The following is an 18,303-nucleotide window of genomic DNA, read 5'->3' as shown; positions in this document are numbered from 1 at the left end:
AGTACCATTTTCCATATTTACGTATTTTCTCCTCCACCATAAAGTAGCATTGTCAAAAAGGTAGAGAGTTGTAGTACGTACTTTTATTGCTTCTTCGATCACCCCTTAGCCTTCGAAGTATCTCTCCATTTGTCATAGGAAGTTCTCCACCTCTCGAGCATCCCTCACACTCTTGAACTCCTTCGACTTTAGGAGATCAATCTTTGTCATCTCTCTTATAATGGTTGTTCGGGATCTTGCTTTCTCAAACCAAACTTGAACCTCCTCGAATAGTTTCAAAGAATACTCAAACTTATCCTCTATTTGGGGCATGCTTTCTTTGAGAGCATCTAGTTCTCCCAACACGTGAGTCTCGAGGGTCTCATTGTCGTGTTCTATCATTTGGAAGTGCTTATTCATAGATGATAGAATATTTTCTAATATAGAAACTCTATTTTTTAAAAAATTAGAGTGCTTACCTCTAAACTCACTTAAAGAATATGCCTTCTTACCTCCCTATTGAGAAGGAATAGCATCACTTTTCTTTTGAGACTCAACATGCTCCATGGTTATATTAGAAGTCATATCCATAAATTACTTGTGCTCCCTCTTGAACCTTGCTCTGATGCCAAATTTTCACGACTTTGAACACACTCCAACGCTACTGTGCCGGCACTCAAACTTACTCAATCCTTTGAGTTAAAACTAATTTAGTCTAACCCTCAATACTTAATAAGAAAGCTAAGAACACAAGAGAAATAAAACTTTGGTAGAAATAACACTTTATTACTTAAGTATTTATTACAAATGATTTACACACACAAACTATAACTTTTACCTCCTATTTATAATCATCCATCTCCTCAATGAATAGTTATGATTAAATATAATTAACGGTTCATATTGACCATCTAAAATTTTTACTACAAATATATATTCTACCACAGATCTTTAAATATTTTTAAATTATTTCATACAACTCTTCATTCTTTTATATACATCTATATATATATCTACACTCTTATAGAATACTCTATAATTTTCCACGGTATTCTGGAACCTTCTAGAATATTTTAGAACATTTCAAAATTATATAAAGTATTTTTAAACATTCTAAAAAATTATACAAATATGATTAAATTTAACCTTCTAAAATTGACCGTGACAAGTAGTATTAAAAAAATGACAAAGTTAAAGAAACACACTAATAAGAAAGAACGCAAAGAAAAAGATTCACACACTTACTTTATACCTTAGTAACTTCTGTTAGAATCTTCTGTTAGAATCGAATCAATTTGATTGGATTTAGTTGAAAAAAAAAAAAAAATAGTTAGATGTACAATAAGACTTGTAATTAAATCCACTTGCTTCGATCCACTCAAGTTTGGGAGAGAATGGTAAAAACCCAAGTATATTCATTTCCCGCCACATAGAAAAGTTCACCGAAGCCTTCCCGCTTGTTTATTGTTCATTTCCCGCTCTTCTTATATATTTCTTTACCACTGCCCACAGATTTTAACTCAAACGCAAAGGGTTCAGTGTTTTCAATCATTCAATTTCAAGGTGACTTCTCTTTTTCTTTTTCCGTTCATGTTTTTTACTTCAATTCCTTGATGCTGTGGATGTTTCTTTTTCTGCACTTATCTTGCGGAAACTATTCTTAGGGTTTTTTAGTGCTACGGGTTAAGTTGAAGGTTGAAACTAGGGTTTTTACTTAATTACATAAATTACTATTACTTAATCAGAATCCAATTGTGAAGTTTGATTCTGTTCAATCTGTTTCATTTTTCTTTCTTTTAGGCCATGGACACTTCAAACCCAGCTGTATTTGTAAATGGCGAGTTGCTTCCAAAGTTCATAGGAAAGAAAGTACGAACGGTGGTTCAGGTGAATAAATGTGATGGTGTGGTCACTGCAGCAAAATCCACAGATGATCAAGAACTAACTGTGAATGGTTTGCCACAAGTCCCTCTTATGAATTTTGTTGAAGTTATTGGTATTGCGGAAACTAATCGCTCCATCAATGCTGAAATCTGGACTGACTTTGGCACCACTTTTGGTATCAATCATTACACTCTTTGCTATGATTTTTCCTCTTTACTTTGTTTTAATAATTTACTTTCCAAAATGAAATTGTATTAAGTAGAGTTATGAATTTAGTTTTAATGCAAACAATTTTACATGATCATCTAATTATAATTGCACTGTCACTGTTATTACATCAAAATTAAACTTCAAGTTATGAATGTTGTGTTTTTTTCAGCTTAATTTACCCCATACTAGATTCAATGGATGATTGTTTTAATTAGTCATTAGACACTAAAGATCAAATTCCTATAATTCTCTGTTAGTCTTGTAGTAGAAGAAAAATGTCAGGGTAGAATGTTCTTTCAATATTGATTTTGTTCTCAAATTAAACCCTGTATTAGATTCAGTGGATGACTGTTCTATTTAGACACCGATAAAAATTCTATAATCGTTTGAAATCTTGTAGAAGTCGTCTTCTTTTTTTTTTTTTTTTTTTTTTTTTAGCTGAATGTTTATCTTGGTTCTGATGTGGGCATGTGGCCTTGTTTGCAGATACCAATTCTTACAATCGGTTATGCCAACTAGCAAATGGAGAATTCAGAAATCTGTTTCTCTAGGGACCTTACCGAATGTTTGATCAGGAATTGAACGGTATGGAATTGCAGCCTTCATTCTTGGGTGTTAGGAACTTAGGATGTAAATGTATGATCAAAAGCAATGACTAGAATGCATGTTTATTCAGAGGAGCAGGCAGAGCATGTGCTCTGTATAAACTCTCTTTTCTCTTGGGAGATACTGGTATCTGATTATCTCTAATTTATGTCTGGTTTGGTTTGGTTTATAATTATATACGGGCCTACAATGTTTACCTAAGTTTATATATGCACGTTACCTCTAATGTTATATTTAGCTTGGTCTATATACAGTATAAAAAGATGTTGTCCCTTAATTAAAGAGTAAATGTTCTTTTCAGTCCTTAATCATTTATCTAATGAACTTTGCATTCTTTAACAAATATAAAAACTCAAATTGGTTCATATATACTTTGATATATGTACGTTTCAGTTTTTACAATAATGAAGATGGCTAAGCAAGTGATTGATATGTCAGCAAGTGACCTGATCAAAACTGATTGCAGTGGAATGTACATTTATCAAAGTAGATAGTAACCAATTTGGGTTTTTATATTTGTTAGGGGGTGCGAAATCCATGGAACAAATGGTTAGAGACCGGAAATGATATATATATATTTGGTGCCTATCTTCCGTTATCATTTCTTTACCCTGATTTTTTAAATCAAACGTGGCATTGGTATGATTAACATATTCATTAGTTTGACGTACGGTGCTTTGCTCTCTTCTATTTTATTTTTCAATATTTCTTGCTTTTATATATGATACTTACCCTCTACTAGTACTATTTAATTATTTATGCACGGAAGCAATTTCATTTTTCAAATTCTTTGAATTGTGAACAATATCGGTACTACAGCATTTTATTAAAAGACTATTGACAACTAAAAGCTAATTAGTGAATTGCAATTAAACTTTTCCTGTCAATGTTTACTGAAAAAATCAGACAATCGAAAGATGGCCGGTAATTCAAAATGTATGTAAGGGGATTGGTTATAAGTTATAACTTATAAGAAACAACGATTAATCGGTGTTGCTACGCTACCGACCTAAAGGCAAAGCCAACTTGGCATGGTTTCATTAGAATTTAGAACAGGGTTGCTTAGGTTTACAGGTCAAAAAGAGTCTCCTCAATGATTAATTTACTTCACCGATGAAATTAATAAGTCTGATTTTGCACATTTGGAAATAACTTTTTTTTCTATGGTTTTTTCACCATGTCTGGAATTTAAACTCACAATATTTGTTTAATTGAACTAGTAAGCTAATTATTAAACCAATTTAATTTGATTCATATTTGAAAATAACTGAATCGTATCAAGCGAATGCGGCAATCAATAATTTCGTATCTCGAGTCAAAAAGGATCTACATATAGTATTATTTAATGAGGATTCAAACCCTAACATGGGTTGATACTACTCATTAACTTAACATGTTTGGGCAGTCAGCTGTACATGTGTTACATGTGCAAACAGTCTTTGACCCTTTGGGAGAATCTAATATATCCGCCACATACTACAATTAAATGGTAGATAAAAATTAATTATCATTTGCAACCTCATTATGATTATCTTGATTTTTATAGTATTTTTTTACCTAGTAAATCTGATTTTTCGCAGATTGAAATTTCATTCAATAATCTGTCACTAACTCATGGGTTGCTGCATATGCGAAATTTAAAACAAAATTTGCTTAAACAAACGAGTAACCTCGACCAACTAAAATTAATTACCTTTATCATGACTATGACTTGAGGGGAGGAGAAAAAGGAATAACTTTCTTTAATCAAAATCATGTTTAAACAGAAAATAAAGTAATAGTATAATAGTGTATTCTTGTGACTCATGGCCACGATTGTTAAACCTTCCACTCGTGAGATGATAAAAACTTCTCTACGCATATTTCATAACTAATTGGACCACTTGCCACTTACAATACTTTTTTCTACTTTTATAATTAAGGGCACTTATAGAATAGAGATAAGGCCATACTTGCTTTCCAAAAGATTCTAACCTGCAAGTCTTAAACAAGCTCTACCTACTAGCCATTCGGTGTGCCACAAACTGAAAAGCTTTGTTGGAGTTTTCTCTTATAAAACAAGGATCACTGAAGTTCATCTCATTTGTATGGATTACTAGAACAACAAACCAAATGGGTGTTAGAGGACTTGGATTTTCTCTTGTTATATTGCTCTTTCTTACTGATCTTACTTCTTCATATCCCACTCGGAAGACCTTGCCTACAGGTACTGTCCTAATTTCTTTTATTATCTATAAAATGTTCCTAAGTTCTTGTTTTGTTGCCATCCCCTTCCCCTCTTTCTTTCCTCGTACATAACCAGATCTAAAAATCTTCTATTATATAAAAATCTTGATAGTAAAGTTGCTTTTCTTTGTGTAACAGTAAGCTATGATAAAAGAAGGTTGCACATTCATAAGCTGATTGTTTAGAAAATTGAAATTATAGATATTTATCAGCAAGCAAATATAATTTTTATTCTTTTAATTTTTCTCAAACACCCTTTTGATTGAAGAATTACATAAGTCCAACAGAGTTACAGGGCAATCAGTTCAGCGTTCTGATTGCTGGAATTATGATTAACCTCTATTTATTTATCAGTTTCTGTAAACATTTTTTTAATCTGTATTTAGAGTATCTAATAGCTTTTTAAAGCAGCTTTCTTTTGACATCATTAAGTGCATTTTTCCACTGAACCATAGCATAATGGTAATCCAGATTCTCTGTTTTTGGCAATTGGTCTCAAAATATTCCTATTAGGTATCACGGAACCTCTTTGAATGTTACATATTCCTTGCTTGCCACTCCTAAGATGTTTAGATAATGCTGAACTAAAGTTGCTGGTATTAACTTCTACCTCACCTTCAGTTAGAATAAAAAGTGCATATCAATGGCTTTTATCTGTCTAGTGGGGGATCCTATACCAAATCATGTCTTGGTCTATAGAATTCTCTATGCTGTGTACTGCATATTAAGATATTTTAAGGTTTAGGGTGCTTCTGATTTAGATTTTTGGACATAAAGTGACTTGTTAATAATTGTAAACCAAGAAAATGAGTTCATTTTCTCACTTTACAACTATCATTGGTATAGAGAATCTTGTTCCCATAGCTTTGTTAGTTGCTAGTTTCTTTCTTATCTGAAAGAAACAAGAGTCCATGAGTAAACACCCCTACTCATGTTTTTTTTTTTTTTTTTTTTTTTAATTACAATAGCAACCATGCAGGAAAGCAAGATAATGAATGGAAGTAAGATAGAAGGAGGCAGTCATACAGCCCCTCATGGCGGCGGCGGCGCTGGCGCTGCACATGGAAATGGAGAGCCAGGATCAGGTCACTCTCCGAATGTACCAGCCGGCGGCGGGGTTATACCTGTTTATGCAGGAGGTGCTGCTGCTAATAACAATCGCAACCATCAGATACACCGTGGTGCTGCCAACAACAATCTCAGCAGAATCAACGTTTTCACTTCAATTGTGATCACTTTGGCCTGTCCTCTCCTATTGATTTTGTAAAAAAATAAAAATAAAGGTTATTTTGTATATCATGTAACATGTTTGTTATATAGGTTCTTTACCATTTTTTTTTTTTTGTCGTGGTGAGTAGTCGAATGCTATAGCTTATATATGTTATTTTCCGACAATATTTTCTCGTGAGGACAATATGTTGTGTATTATATTCAAAATGTATCAGTTCCAACTTCCAAGGAATATGATAGTATTTTGTTCGGAGTAGCATGGTTTCTTCATGTATGCAAAATATCAAATTAACACTATTCCATGGATAAGTTAAAATTGAAAATGATATATCATTTTTCCTGTGCATTTTTCTTTCTGCTAAATTCATCATCTTTAATTATGAGTACTGTCATATTCAGCAATTGCTGAAAGTGACAATAGATACAAGTGAACATAAGTAATAAAAATATCATGTTTTCAAACACGTTACACGTACGTTCGGTTGGAAGTATTATTCGGTGCTGGGAATGTAGCTATCGCATCCAATGTCCAATCAGATCAAAGGATTCAGATAGGACCAACCAAGAAGAATATAATGTCGGCAGAAAGTGCTGACTCCTAATGTTTGCGTAGATATCTTAAACTGCAAGTGTGAAAAATACAAATTGAATAAGCAAGAACAAAATTTGAAAACAGGGATCTGCATCCTAATTCCTAGGGGCTAGGGTAAGGAATTATGGCCAACCAAGTGTAGTATACAACAGCCATTCGAACCAAAAAAGTAATTATTCGTCAGAATCAGCTATCTCAGACATGTAAATGTGTGGGTATGCCTGTTCATCTACTACATAAATTCAACTTACAAATATCAATACCTATTGAATTATCACTTTGATAGAGTGTAAGTTCAGTAGACATCTGATAGTTGTTATATAGTTCTAGGAAATTTATACACACAACATGTTATCCAAACTCCATAGAAAATCATTCAATATAATGATATAATGTAGCTACAACAAAGATGACATAAGAACAAGGTGCAACAATGAAGCATTAATTTTGGAAATAAGTGAGTTGCTCAAGTTTCCTGGACTGAAAAAACCTACAGCGTCCTTTACCACTTGATTCTATTTCTTCACTTCTCCTCTTGGATGAGGTGAAACCCACGTTGCTTAGCTTCAACTGCCGCTTGCCATTGCTATTATTGTTGCCACCATCTTCATCCGTTTTGTCAGACTCCCTACAAGCAGTGAAAATTTAGTCAGATAAACAAACAATTCAGACAAAGCTTGTAGGAGAAAGAGAAAGACATGAAAAGAGAGATAGAAGGGAAAAGGTTGTTTATTTCATATAAATGGATGGCGGTACAAGTGATTGGGGGTTCAACCTTAAGATATGATGCATGCCAAGAAACTAACTCTTCTAAAAATCTTTCTTAACCCGTTAGCCAAACTTAAAGTATGTAACAGAGAACCCTTCTCTCACACAAACTTAGACTACACTTTAAACTCAAAGTTCTCAAAGCTTAGGGGAGCCGGTTCTTTCACAAATTACAAGACCTATATGAAGTGCTACCATGGGAATTTATCTCAACTCCAAATTATATTATAAATCTCTGCTTTTAGTTGTTGACATACAAACACTGTAAATGAGAAAGGGAGAAGTACCTACTTCCTACTAATCAATCTAGAAACAGCTAGAAGAACTCAAAATGATCTTGATTTCAACAACAGTGTGTCTTAAGAGCACAAAGTGCAAGTTATTCAAATTTCTAATGTGGGATTGATATTGCTATTCTGGGAGCACATGAACCTTGAAACTAAAATTGACATGATATCATGATGAATAATCTATCAGATATAAACTGGAGCAAACTTAGGCATCACAGGGAGTCAAATTCTGAGGTTTCCCAGAAGATTGAAAACGGGGGCTTACCATAAGACCTCCGCACCATCTTTAAAATAGGTATTGCAGGTTCCCCAACTAAACCGGACCAATGTCGGAAATCCAAAGATTGGATGCTTGTGATCTTCTAGCCAAGACTTGGTTTGGGGATCTACAAAAATGAAGGCACAACCACATTCATCATAGGCACAAGAAGTGTATAATATTGTTCAAAACAATAGATTTATATATAGTCTTTTGCACCTCCAGGATATCCAGAGCCAAAGTTTCTGTGCATGTTTTCAACACTCTCATCAAGAACCCAATCTCTTAAAGCCCTGTCCCTTGTGACCTAAAAAATTCAGATTACATTAAAAATGTCGAAACCAAACTGTCGCAACAATATCATCAAGGGAGAAAAACGTTCAAATTAAGTACCTTTGCAACAATGCTTGCACCACTAACAACGGGATAAAGACTATCAGCCTTCTTTGCAACAACAAATTTGATAGACGGAAAAACTTTAGATAGCTTCACTTCGTATTTCCCTGGATCTCCAACTGTATCTATATAAACCTAACAAAACACACAAAATTTCTACGTTCCTCACTCTTGTAACTGAAATGATCATCTACATTAACATGTAGTTATGGAAAAGCAGCATTTACCTCGGTTAAGAGCACTCCCAATTTGAGAACCCTATGAATGAGTCCCATAGCAGAATCATGTGAAATCTCATTCAAGTTAATCTTGTTCCTGTAACAATCAAAATTAACACGACGAAGAAAGGGGCTAAGTAGTAAATTAGCATAATAATGTTGAAGAAGATTGATAATAGCTTACTTCTGGAGCATTTTAGCGGAGAGGTCCCTGGGATCGATGACGTCAACGGCCCAAGCAAGAGAGTCATTGGATTTGAGAGCTTCAAAGAGTTCTTCCCTCTTGTCTTCTTTGAGGGTTTTGGAATCTGCAAAACTGAGAGAGGAGAGAGTGTTCTGGTAGGAGCGAGCGCAGTATAAGCAAGCATAGACCATGGGACCCAAAACCGGGCCTCTACCGGCTTCGTCGATTCCCATAATGCAAGGCTGAGAAGCCCATTTCGGAACCACGCTTTCCGATCCCATTTCGGCGCTTCCAACTTTCAGTTTCCCGCCAACTGAACTTCACTTCTCATACGAGTCACCTCAACGGGTTAGGGCCAACTGCTTTAAGCTTCTCATTAAAAATAAAATAAAATAAAAATAACTATTTTTACTCCTTTTTAGAGGTTTTCTCTTTCCCTCCTTTTCTCTTATGGGTCATGAACGTCATCATCATCGGGATGTAGGAATCGACCGGAATTTTCCTATATTTGAGGACTAATGAAAAATGTCGCTGTTTTATTAAAATGGAAAAGTATTTAGAACCAAAAAGTTACCAGTCAAAAACTAAATAAAACCACATTAATTTATATTAATAATTAATTTTAAATTTAAAGAATTCAAAATTTAAAAAATTTAAAATTAATTAAGTAAACCTAATTAAAATCTATAAAAGCATTTTTCTTTTCTCTCACATTAATCTACCCACCTCCAACAATCACACACACTAACTTTTCTCTCTCACCAATGCGAGCGCACTGCTGATCGTAAGATTCAGAAAACACTGATAGAGTTGCTTAATCAACTAGATGGATTTGATCAACTTGAAAAGGTACATCATACTTCATTTACTTTATTTTTATTTGGAGACCACTGTATGGTTTAAAAACATTTTTTCTCTTCCTTGTAGCAATTTAGAAGGATTAAAAACTTTATTTTGAAGACCACCGTATGGTTTAAAAACATTTGCGACGTGTTCTAGCTGGAAGTTGGGATCCTGAGGTTCAATTGGCTGGACGGTGCTAACTTCTTGAGCCAGGAGACGGTTGATAATTTTATTTGCAATATTTGGGAGAAAGCTAATTTCATTGTTTATATGAAGATGTTGTTCTAACTCCGCCTATGTTACACTTGCGGTACATAGCCGGTCCCAAGCCCGGATAAAGGAGGAGGGTTGTGTTAGGTCTTCGACAACCAACATAAAAATATAGCCGAACCCCCATGACATGAATCAAAGACATTATTGCGCTAAAGCTAGGTCGTTGCCCGGAAGCAACGCGCCGTATGGCTCGAGTACGGTGTCGAAGCAAGAGCCGCTGCATCAGTGCCCGGATGTAGTGTTAAATGAGCAAGGGTTCTCGCGTTTTCGTGAACGGACGAGGGTAAATAAGCTAGTTCACAAAGGAAAAGGTAAAGGTCGAAGCGATAGAAGGTTGAGATTTGGGACATGGAACATAGGCACTCTAACAGGAAAGTCCATGGAGGTGGTGGACACCATGACAAGGAGGAAGATTAACATTATGTGCCTACAAGAAACGAAATGGGTTGGTGCAAAGGCTAGGGAGTTGGATACTTCTGGTTTCAAACTTTGGTATACAGGAAAGGTGAAGAATAGGAATGGGGTCGGAATAATTGTGGATAAGCAGTGGAAGAAGGACGTAGTGGATGTCAAGAGGGTGGGAGATCGAATCATCTCTATCAAACTTGTGGTGGAGGGAGGTGCTTTCCATGTGATTAGCGCCTATGCACCGCAAGTGGGTTCGGACGAACAACACAAGATAAGGTTTTGGGAGAATCTAGAGAGTTTGGTTCAAGGCATACCTTTGGGAGATAAGATTTTCTTAGGAGGAGATTTAAATGGCCATGTTGGGAGAGAAGTGACTGGATATGGGAGTATTTACGGAGGCCATGGTTTCGGGGTGATCAATGCCGAGGGTAAAACTATTTTGGACTTTTCCTCAACTTTTGATCTTCTCATCGCAAATACATGTTTTAAAAAGAGAGACGAACATCTTATAACCTATAAGAGTGGCATGACAAGCTCTCAAATCGACTTCTTCTTGTTGAGGATAGTCGACCGGAAATTTTGCATTAACTGTAAAATTATCCCGGGAGAGAGTTTGACAACACAGCATAGGGTGCTCGTCATGGATTTTCGCGTTGAGCAAAAGTTGAGGAAAAGACATCATACCAAGAACCCAAGGACGAGGTGGTGGCAGATGAAAGGTGAGGAACAAAGAAGCTTCCTAAGACGGGTAGGAGAAGAGGCAAAGTGGGATGGGAATGGAAGCGCGGAAGAGATGTGGAGGGAGATGGCAGAAGTTATTAGAAGAACAGCAAAAGAAAATTTTGGTGAATCTAAAGGAATAGGACCAAGAGACAAGGAGTCCTGGTGGTGGAATGCGAGTATACAAGAAAAGATAAAGATAAAAAGGGAATGCTTTAAAGAGTGGTCTTTATGCCGCAATGCAGATAACTGGGAAAAATATAAGGCGGCTAAGAAAGAGACAAAAGTGGCTGTAAGTGAAGCAAGGACAAGAGCATATGAGGGTCTCTACCAGTCTTTGGGCACGAAGGAAGGAGAAAAATGTATATATAGGATCGCAAAGAGTCGGGAAAGAAGAACGAGAGATTTGGATCAGGTTAAGTGCATAAAGGATAAGGATGGAGAGGTGTTGGCTCAAGAGGAGAAGATTAGTAAAAGGTGGAAGAGCTACTTCTACGAGTTATTTAATGAGGGACAGAAGACTCTTCCGAGCCTTGGTCGATTATGCACAATGGAAGAAGATCAAAACTTTGACTACTATCGAAGGATTCGAGACTTCGAGGTAAAAGAGGCTCTAAAGCAGATGAAAAATGGCAGGGCATTAGGACCTGATAATATCCCGATTGGGGTTTGGAAGGGTCTTGGAGGAAAAGGCATCAACTGGTTAACCAAGCTTTTTAATGAGATTTTAAGGTCAAAGAAGATGCCTGATGAGTGGAGAAAGAGCACCTTGGTACCTATCTACAAGAATAAGGGGGATATACAAAGTTGCGGAAACTATAGAGGGATTAAGTTTATGAGTCATACTATGAAGTTATGGGAAAGGGTGATAGAACGGAGGTTGAGAAAAGAGACACAAGTAACAGAGAACCAATTTGGATTTATGCCAGGCAGATCTACCACTGAAGCGATATACCTATTAAGAAGGATGATGGAGAGGTATCGTAGTAATAAAAGGGATCTGCACATGGTGTTTATTGATTTGGAAAAAGCGTATGATAGGGTACCAAGGGAGGTCTTATGGAAGGTTTTAGAAAAGAGGAGAGTAAGGATCGCATATATTCGGGCAATTAAAGACATGTATGATGGGGCAACAACTAGTGTAAAGACTCAAGGTGGTGTGACAGAGGAATTCCCTATTGGTATAGGATTACACCAGGGATCATCCTTAAGTCCATACCTTTTCACGTTAGTCTTGGAAGTACTCACAGAGCACATCCAAGAGCCTGTGCCATGGTGCATGCGTTTTGCCGATGATATCGTCCTTATGGGAGAGTCAAGGGAAGACCTAAATAAGAAGTTGGAGTTATGGAGAGAAGCTCTAGAAGTGTATGGTCTGCGCATAAGCCATAACAAGACGGAATATATGGAATGTAAATTCAGTCTGAGAAGGAAAAACTCCAATATAGAGGTGAAGATTAGAGAAAACATCCTACGAAAAGTTAAAAGTTTTAAGTATCTTGGGTGCATCATACAGGATAATGGAGAGATTGAACAGGATGTAAATCATAGGATCCAAGCAGGTTGGTCAAAATGGCGGAGTGCATCTGGTTTTATATGCGACAAAAAAGTGCCTTTAAAACTTAAAGGTAAATTCTATCGCACCGCTATAAGACCGGCTATGCTGTATGGTACGGAGTGTTGGGCGGCTAAAGGGGAGCACGAACATAAGCTGAGTGTGGCAGAGATGAAGATGTTGAGATGGATGAGTGGTCATACGCGATTGGATAAAATAAGGAATGAAGATATAAGGGAGAGAGTTGGAGTAGCACCCATTGTGGAAAAGATGGTTGAATCGCGTCTCAGGTGGTTTGGACATGTGGGAAGACGACCGATAGAACATCCAGTCAGGAGGGTGGATAAGATGGAAGATGGACAAAGAGCGAAAGGCAGAGGAAGACCTAAGAAAACTATCCGTGAGGTAGTCAAACGAGATCTACATGTAAACGGTCTCTCTGTAGACATGATACATGACAGAGCACAATGGCGTCGTTTGATTCATGTAGCCGACCCCACTTAGTGGGACAAGGCTTTGTTGTTGTTGTTGTATATGAAGATGTTGTTCTGTGTTTTGGGATATTAGGTGTCATTTTGATGATTAAAGAGATTGAAAACTACACAATTACAAAATTATAAAAAAACATTTATTTAATATAAAAAAATATCCTAATACTTAACAAAAGAAACATCCAATTATATTTTAGCAAAATTAATTAAATATCTATAAAATTTAAAAAATAAATATGAAATTCTTAAAGAAATAGAGACATTCACGTTTGCAATACAAAAAAAATCGAAAAATATATAAAAGAACATCCATTTAGTATGAAAAAGAAACACTCTAATACTTAGTAGAAGAAACATCCATATATATTAACTCGTAGAGATTTTGGATTTACCCAAAGATATTTGGCTGATTTTTTGCTAATACCCTTTTGGTTCCCTAGCATTGCCCTATTAAAATTTAGTCAGTATTTAACTGTATTATTAGATGTAATTTTATATAATTAAAAATATTAATAATGATTAATTAATAATTATAAATCATAAAATATACTAATTTTTTAGCTCTACTCATATGCTGCAAATGGAGTTTTATAAAAGAAAATTAAAAAAAATGAAATATTTAAAATTTTACTACACTATTTTTTAAACATTATCCTAGCATACTCAATGGACGTTTAGAAAAGGTGTTTAGAAATATTTTTGAATTACAATGTATGTCCTTTTTTTGTACTCTAAATGGTTTTTGGAATCTCCCATTCATTAGTATTTTTAAGATTAATTGTGATGTTAGTTATTTTGGTTCGGGTGATAGGGTTGGTTTTGTTTGTGTTATTAGAGATTGTAATGAGAGTTGGCAAAGAGAGTGTTTGGGAATGATTGAGAATAATAGTATTTTTCAAGGAGAATTGTTTACTATTTGGAGATGATATCTCTTAACTTGGGATGTGGGTCAACGATGTTATTTGTAAGACAGATTGTGTGAAAGCATTTAATCTTGTTACTCAAGATGGTTTTGGGTTTATTGATCCATTGGTGCTCAAAATAAGAGATATCATGCATTGGAATTGGCGTGTTGACTTTCGTTTGATTATAAGAGATACAAACACGGTAGTAGATACTATGACAAAGATGACGATGAAGTTACAACTTTCACATTTGAAACTTCTTTCACCTTAGGGGAGTTTAAGAGTAGTCTTAAACGGAACTATCCCTCTATTTAAACAGTTTCTTGATTTATTTGTTTTGTTTTTCTTTATTTAGTTAATTTCAATCGCACAAAAAAATTGAACTATGAGATCACTTTCATTTCTTAAAAATTATTTTAAAAATTGGAGAAACTCATCGAAAAATACCTATCTTATGTGGTGAAAGCAATAAAGCATCCTAAAATATTAGCAAAATAATTTTCGATGAGTTTATCAACAGGAATAAGGTAACAATCATATTTAAAGAGTTAAATGTAATAGATGAGCGAGCGTTGGAAGTTGATGGCGGAGTTGATCAGACTCCCAGCCCAGGTACGTACAAAAACAAAAATTCCTCGGTGCCTTATTCATGTTATGAACAAAGATTGTGCAAAATTTCTTTCCTAAATAAGCTAAAATATAATAATTTTAAAAATTGATATCTAAGGTTTATCTGGTGGCTGCTGAAATTCTGAATTCTAAGGTTTACAATAATTTTTATTGTTTACCTATACTTTTTCCTTTTTAACTTTTGGTTTAAGCGGGCCGAGACGAGTTATCTGCTGAAAGGGGTTTGAATCTTAAATGGATTTTTGGATTAAATCGAGTCATAAAACACCTCTTAATGAAATGTTTAGCCATGGCTGTACTTTTTGAATGAATTAACGATGAGTGAAGTAACATTACAACAGTGAAATTGTAGTGGATGTGAAATGTGTTAGATGATTAAATTGCAGAGATAGAAAATTTAAACTCATTTTTAATTTTTTAAGTTTTTATTTTTTGATATTTTAAAAATAATATATATTTAAATATTTATTTATTTAAGTATTAAGAAAATAATCAGAAAAATAAATTATTAAATCAACATTCCTAAACTATTGCTAAATAATGGCAGTGAGAAAACTGAGATGCACTTGTTTGGAGCGTATTCCAATATTGGGAAAATTACAGAGAGATACATGTACTAAATTGCTAATGTAACAGGCTGAAAAAAATGGAACAATAAGTTGATGATGGTTAAGATGTCAAAGTATTATTAAGAAATTTTTTTTCTTTTAATGTACTTCAAATAATATGTCAGGCTCATTTCAAGTTATTACTAGCTGAACACACTCCAGGAAAAGTAAACATCGGTCCGTTCTTTCTATGATTTATCCATTTTATTTGGTGTTTTGGGACTCCAATTAATTAACTTGCCTCCCAAAATTTACATGAAAGATTAGTAGTTGAAACATTTGGCACAACGGGTCGAGAGAAAAACTGTTAAGGAATGTGTCTTTATTTGCTAAGAATTTTGACTTTGACAGGCACGACACGCGAGCTATCATCAGTTCATAGGCAAACAAGCACTTTGGAAAAGAATTTCAACACATTGCAAACTAACATGTTACTTGACATAGTACCTTTGAGTTTTGAATACACTGGTAGTACAGAAACTTAGATGTACATACTTTAGGAACATATATTCATGACAACCTTATGGAAACTATCATGAAGGGGGCAAGAGAAAGAAAATAAAACTCCCTATTTTTCAAAATGATATTGTTAGTCCAGACTAAGATGCACTAGAAGAATGTCTCATCCACGTGCTTGGTGCTTCACTTAGTATAAGAGGCTAAAAATTTCTAACTTTACATCTATTATTTTCAAAGCATGATTCCAAGTACATCATCCATGTGCTCATAATGGTAGGACCAATGACTTTGAGTAAGATTTGTTGCTTACTTAAGAATCATTTGGAGCATGGATTCCATTCTGGCTTTGTCCCTGCACTTATTGATTAACTCCAAGTACTTGATGGCATCATGAGCTGGCAGCCCTTCGAGCAGAAACTTCAACAGACGCCCATGTGTTTCACGCATCACATCAAAGCATTGTTCCAATGTACTCACCTCTTGCTCTTTGCTCAACTCCAATGCCTCCATAAACGGAAGCAATTCCACCTCCTCTTCCATGAAATGTTGCTTGCACTGTCCCTATACCAACACATAATCAACATCACAATTCAGATCTCCACTTGATGGTGAAAAATGCTGGTAATTTATCAGGATCCCAATAGCCAAATTACACAGACACAATACATAACACAAATCATGGAAACCCAAATATTAATTACTTCCTGATAATCCTTTAAACAATTCGCATTCAAATATGTTGATCAAAAGGTGTAATGTAACTATAAAGAAGCCAAACTTACTTGTAATAACTTGAGGCGAGCAGAAATATTGTACAAACCCTCTCGAAAATCAGGGCTGCCAGAGTCCAAAACCCCAACTGATTTTATGTCTTCTTTGATTCCATTCATGATAGGTAGATCCCTAGCATGTTCTTCCTTTGCAGCTTTGGTGAGCCCTACATCATTTCATTTTATTTTTAATTCAAATATTATATTTATACCACTCACAGAATTGCTTCAAAGACAAGTAGCAAACTTTTCCGCAACCTCCACTAAGAAAAAGTCACTATATCTCTTAACTCCACAACAAACACAAATCCAATTAAAACAGAGCACCTAACAAATAATAATAATTTGAGAAACATTGTAGTGATTGGTTACCTCGATCAGCCTTATCGAAGAGAGGGAATAGGATAGTTTCTTCCATCTGAGCGTGCTCCATTAGAACCTCAAGCACCTCGGAGTAGCTCCTCCCGAATTTCCTAATCTCCATCCTAGGGCTTCCCACCGTTGGATCAATCGCCTTCTTCCCTCCACGTGTCGCCAGATCCTCCGCCCACCTCACCACACTCTCCAACTGCCTCAACATGCTCCTGTGATGCAGCACCGTCATCCTCACCAGCAACGGCGTCGTTTCATCTTCCCTCCCCACTCCTCCGCCGCCAGCAGCTGCCTCCACCGATGGACCAGGGAACCGCGCGTCAATAAACCGCAGCAGCGTCTCACGGGAACCCGTAACAACCTCGGACCCTACCTGGAGTCTAACCGGGTCGGATCCTCCGTCGCGCTCCGACGACGTTTCGTTGGAGGGAACAAATTCCAACGAAACAGACTTGTGGAGAAGCGCGAAACGAAGGTAAGCAGCGACGATGCTCTTCGGCGAACCGTACAAACGGACCGTCGGATAAACTTTAGCTCCGTCGTGCGGAACAATCTCCGCCGTTAATTTTTCCGGCTTGGGACAACAGTTCCCCATAACGGAAACAAACAGAAAATAGCGGAAGAACGGTTTGGGAGAAAGTTGAGTTAGTTAGAGTTTAGAGGGAATGGGGATTAGTAGTGATGATTAAGCTTAAACGAACTGAAAACGACAGCTTAATTTGGATTATAGCAGCACCGATTAGGAGGGTAGGGAGGTGGTTAATGGTGTGACTGTGAGGGTGAGTGAAAGAGAAGTGGTTTGAGTAATGCGTTTGGTTTGGTGTGGTGTCGTGCAGGTGAAGCCATAAATGGATATTGTGTGAGTATGATGATGTTTTTATTGTGCCTTCTTTGCAAAGAAAATAAAAGTGGAAATTAATTCCATTTCCTTCCCTTATCTTCTTCCTCTGCGATCCAAATCTAAATCTTAATCCGCTGCCATTTCTTAACAAAAATGAATTCCTGTGAAAAGTACATCTAAGCCGGGATTATTTTCCATTCCAGCCAAAAGTACGAAAGGGAGGATTTTAATGCATTAGCGATGCGTCAACACCCATCAACTTAATATAACCACTAAATTGGTTTTAATTAATTAATTAATTATCGATAAAACGTTGTATCCGATGGTTATGGTATGATAATTAAAATTTTAGTCGTTGGGTCTATTTTTATTTTAAAAGTTTATATATCCATGGAGAATCGATAGTCAAACAATGTACCCTGCTCCCGTATTAGTTGAGAAAGCAGTGATCTATCGTGCGAAATATTGACCGAAGTAATTGGATTTACTGAAATCTTCAGGGATATACTAAGAAATATGTAAAAAAGATAAATTACTAAAACAAAAAATTTACATCACTAACAAAAACAACTTCAAAAGATATTAA

General features: G+C 35.8%; 4 protein-coding genes across 4 annotated transcripts; 2 read left to right on the top strand and 2 right to left on the bottom strand.

Moving 5' to 3' along the window:
- Positions 1 to 1,367: 1,367 nt before the first annotated feature.
- Positions 1,368 to 3,299, top strand: LOC130951456 (replication protein A 14 kDa subunit B-like). The gene is made up of 3 exons (XM_057880104.1): positions 1,368 to 1,542; positions 1,780 to 2,038; positions 2,560 to 3,299. Exons 2-3 carry the CDS (start codon positions 1,783 to 1,785, stop codon positions 2,622 to 2,624), a joined length of 321 nt encoding a protein of 106 aa, XP_057736087.1. The 5' UTR covers positions 1,368 to 1,542; positions 1,780 to 1,782; the 3' UTR covers positions 2,625 to 3,299.
- Positions 3,300 to 4,496: 1,197 nt separating this feature from the next.
- Positions 4,497 to 6,429, top strand: LOC130950925 (uncharacterized). Its single transcript, XM_057879528.1, has 2 exons — positions 4,497 to 4,885; positions 5,874 to 6,429. Exons 1-2 carry the CDS (start codon positions 4,792 to 4,794, stop codon positions 6,170 to 6,172), a joined length of 393 nt encoding a protein of 130 aa, XP_057735511.1. The 5' UTR covers positions 4,497 to 4,791; the 3' UTR covers positions 6,173 to 6,429.
- A 649-nt stretch (positions 6,430 to 7,078) lies between these two features.
- On the bottom strand, positions 7,079 to 9,306 carry LOC130951313 (ribonuclease H2 subunit A). The gene is made up of 6 exons (XM_057879966.1): positions 8,843 to 9,306; positions 8,668 to 8,755; positions 8,438 to 8,575; positions 8,264 to 8,351; positions 8,051 to 8,171; positions 7,079 to 7,355 (listed from the first exon to the last, which is right to left on the bottom strand). Exons 1-6 carry the CDS (start codon positions 9,121 to 9,123, stop codon positions 7,169 to 7,171), a joined length of 903 nt encoding a protein of 300 aa, XP_057735949.1. The 5' UTR covers positions 9,124 to 9,306; the 3' UTR covers positions 7,079 to 7,168.
- A 6,363-nt stretch (positions 9,307 to 15,669) lies between these two features.
- LOC130951820 (uncharacterized) lies at positions 15,670 to 17,943 on the bottom strand. Its single transcript, XM_057880558.1, has 3 exons — positions 16,877 to 17,943; positions 16,517 to 16,671; positions 15,670 to 16,295 (listed from the first exon to the last, which is right to left on the bottom strand). Exons 1-3 carry the CDS (start codon positions 17,469 to 17,471, stop codon positions 16,041 to 16,043), a joined length of 1,005 nt encoding a protein of 334 aa, XP_057736541.1. The 5' UTR covers positions 17,472 to 17,943; the 3' UTR covers positions 15,670 to 16,040.
- Positions 17,944 to 18,303: the final 360 nt, after the last annotated feature.

The sequence above is a fragment of the Arachis stenosperma genome, chromosome 9 (assembly GCF_014773155.1).
Source record: "Arachis stenosperma cultivar V10309 chromosome 9, arast.V10309.gnm1.PFL2, whole genome shotgun sequence".
NCBI lineage: Eukaryota > Viridiplantae > Streptophyta > Magnoliopsida > Fabales > Fabaceae > Arachis > Arachis stenosperma.
The sequence above is the reverse complement of the archived record's forward strand: the minus strand, read 5'-3'. Positions and strand labels throughout refer to the sequence as shown.

What these genes read in the sequence shown, in the direction of transcription:
- LOC130951456 (XM_057880104.1), top strand. Translation starts at nt 1,783, where the DNA reads ATGGACACTTCAAACCCAGCTGTATTTGTAAATGGCGAGTTGCTTCCA. An exon ending in TGACTTTGGCACCACTTTTG is followed by an intron (nt 2,039 to 2,559) that starts GTATCAATCATT and finishes CCTTGTTTGCAG; the next exon opens with ATACCAATTCTTACAATCGG.
- LOC130951313 (XM_057879966.1), bottom strand. Translation starts at nt 9,123, where the DNA reads ATGGGATCGGAAAGCGTGGTTCCGAAATGGGCTTCTCAGCCTTGCATT. An exon ending in GTGCAAGCATTGTTGCAAAG is followed by an intron (nt 8,352 to 8,437) that starts GTACTTAATTTG and finishes TGAATTTTTTAG; the next exon opens with GTCACAAGGGACAGGGCTTT. An exon ending in TGGCTCTGGATATCCTGGAG is followed by an intron (nt 8,172 to 8,263) that starts GTGCAAAAGACT and finishes TCATTTTTGTAG; the next exon opens with ATCCCCAAACCAAGTCTTGG.
- LOC130951820 (XM_057880558.1), bottom strand. Translation starts at nt 17,471, where the DNA reads ATGGGGAACTGTTGTCCCAAGCCGGAAAAATTAACGGCGGAGATTGTT. An exon ending in CTTCGATAAGGCTGATCGAG is followed by an intron (nt 16,672 to 16,876) that starts GTAACCAATCAC and finishes GAAATGATGTAG; the next exon opens with GGCTCACCAAAGCTGCAAAG. An exon ending in CTCGCCTCAAGTTATTACAA is followed by an intron (nt 16,296 to 16,516) that starts GTAAGTTTGGCT and finishes GTGTTGGTATAG; the next exon opens with GGACAGTGCAAGCAACATTT.
- LOC130950925 (XM_057879528.1), top strand. Translation starts at nt 4,792, where the DNA reads ATGGGTGTTAGAGGACTTGGATTTTCTCTTGTTATATTGCTCTTTCTT. An exon ending in TCGGAAGACCTTGCCTACAG is followed by an intron (nt 4,886 to 5,873) that starts GTACTGTCCTAA and finishes TAATTACAATAG; the next exon opens with CAACCATGCAGGAAAGCAAG.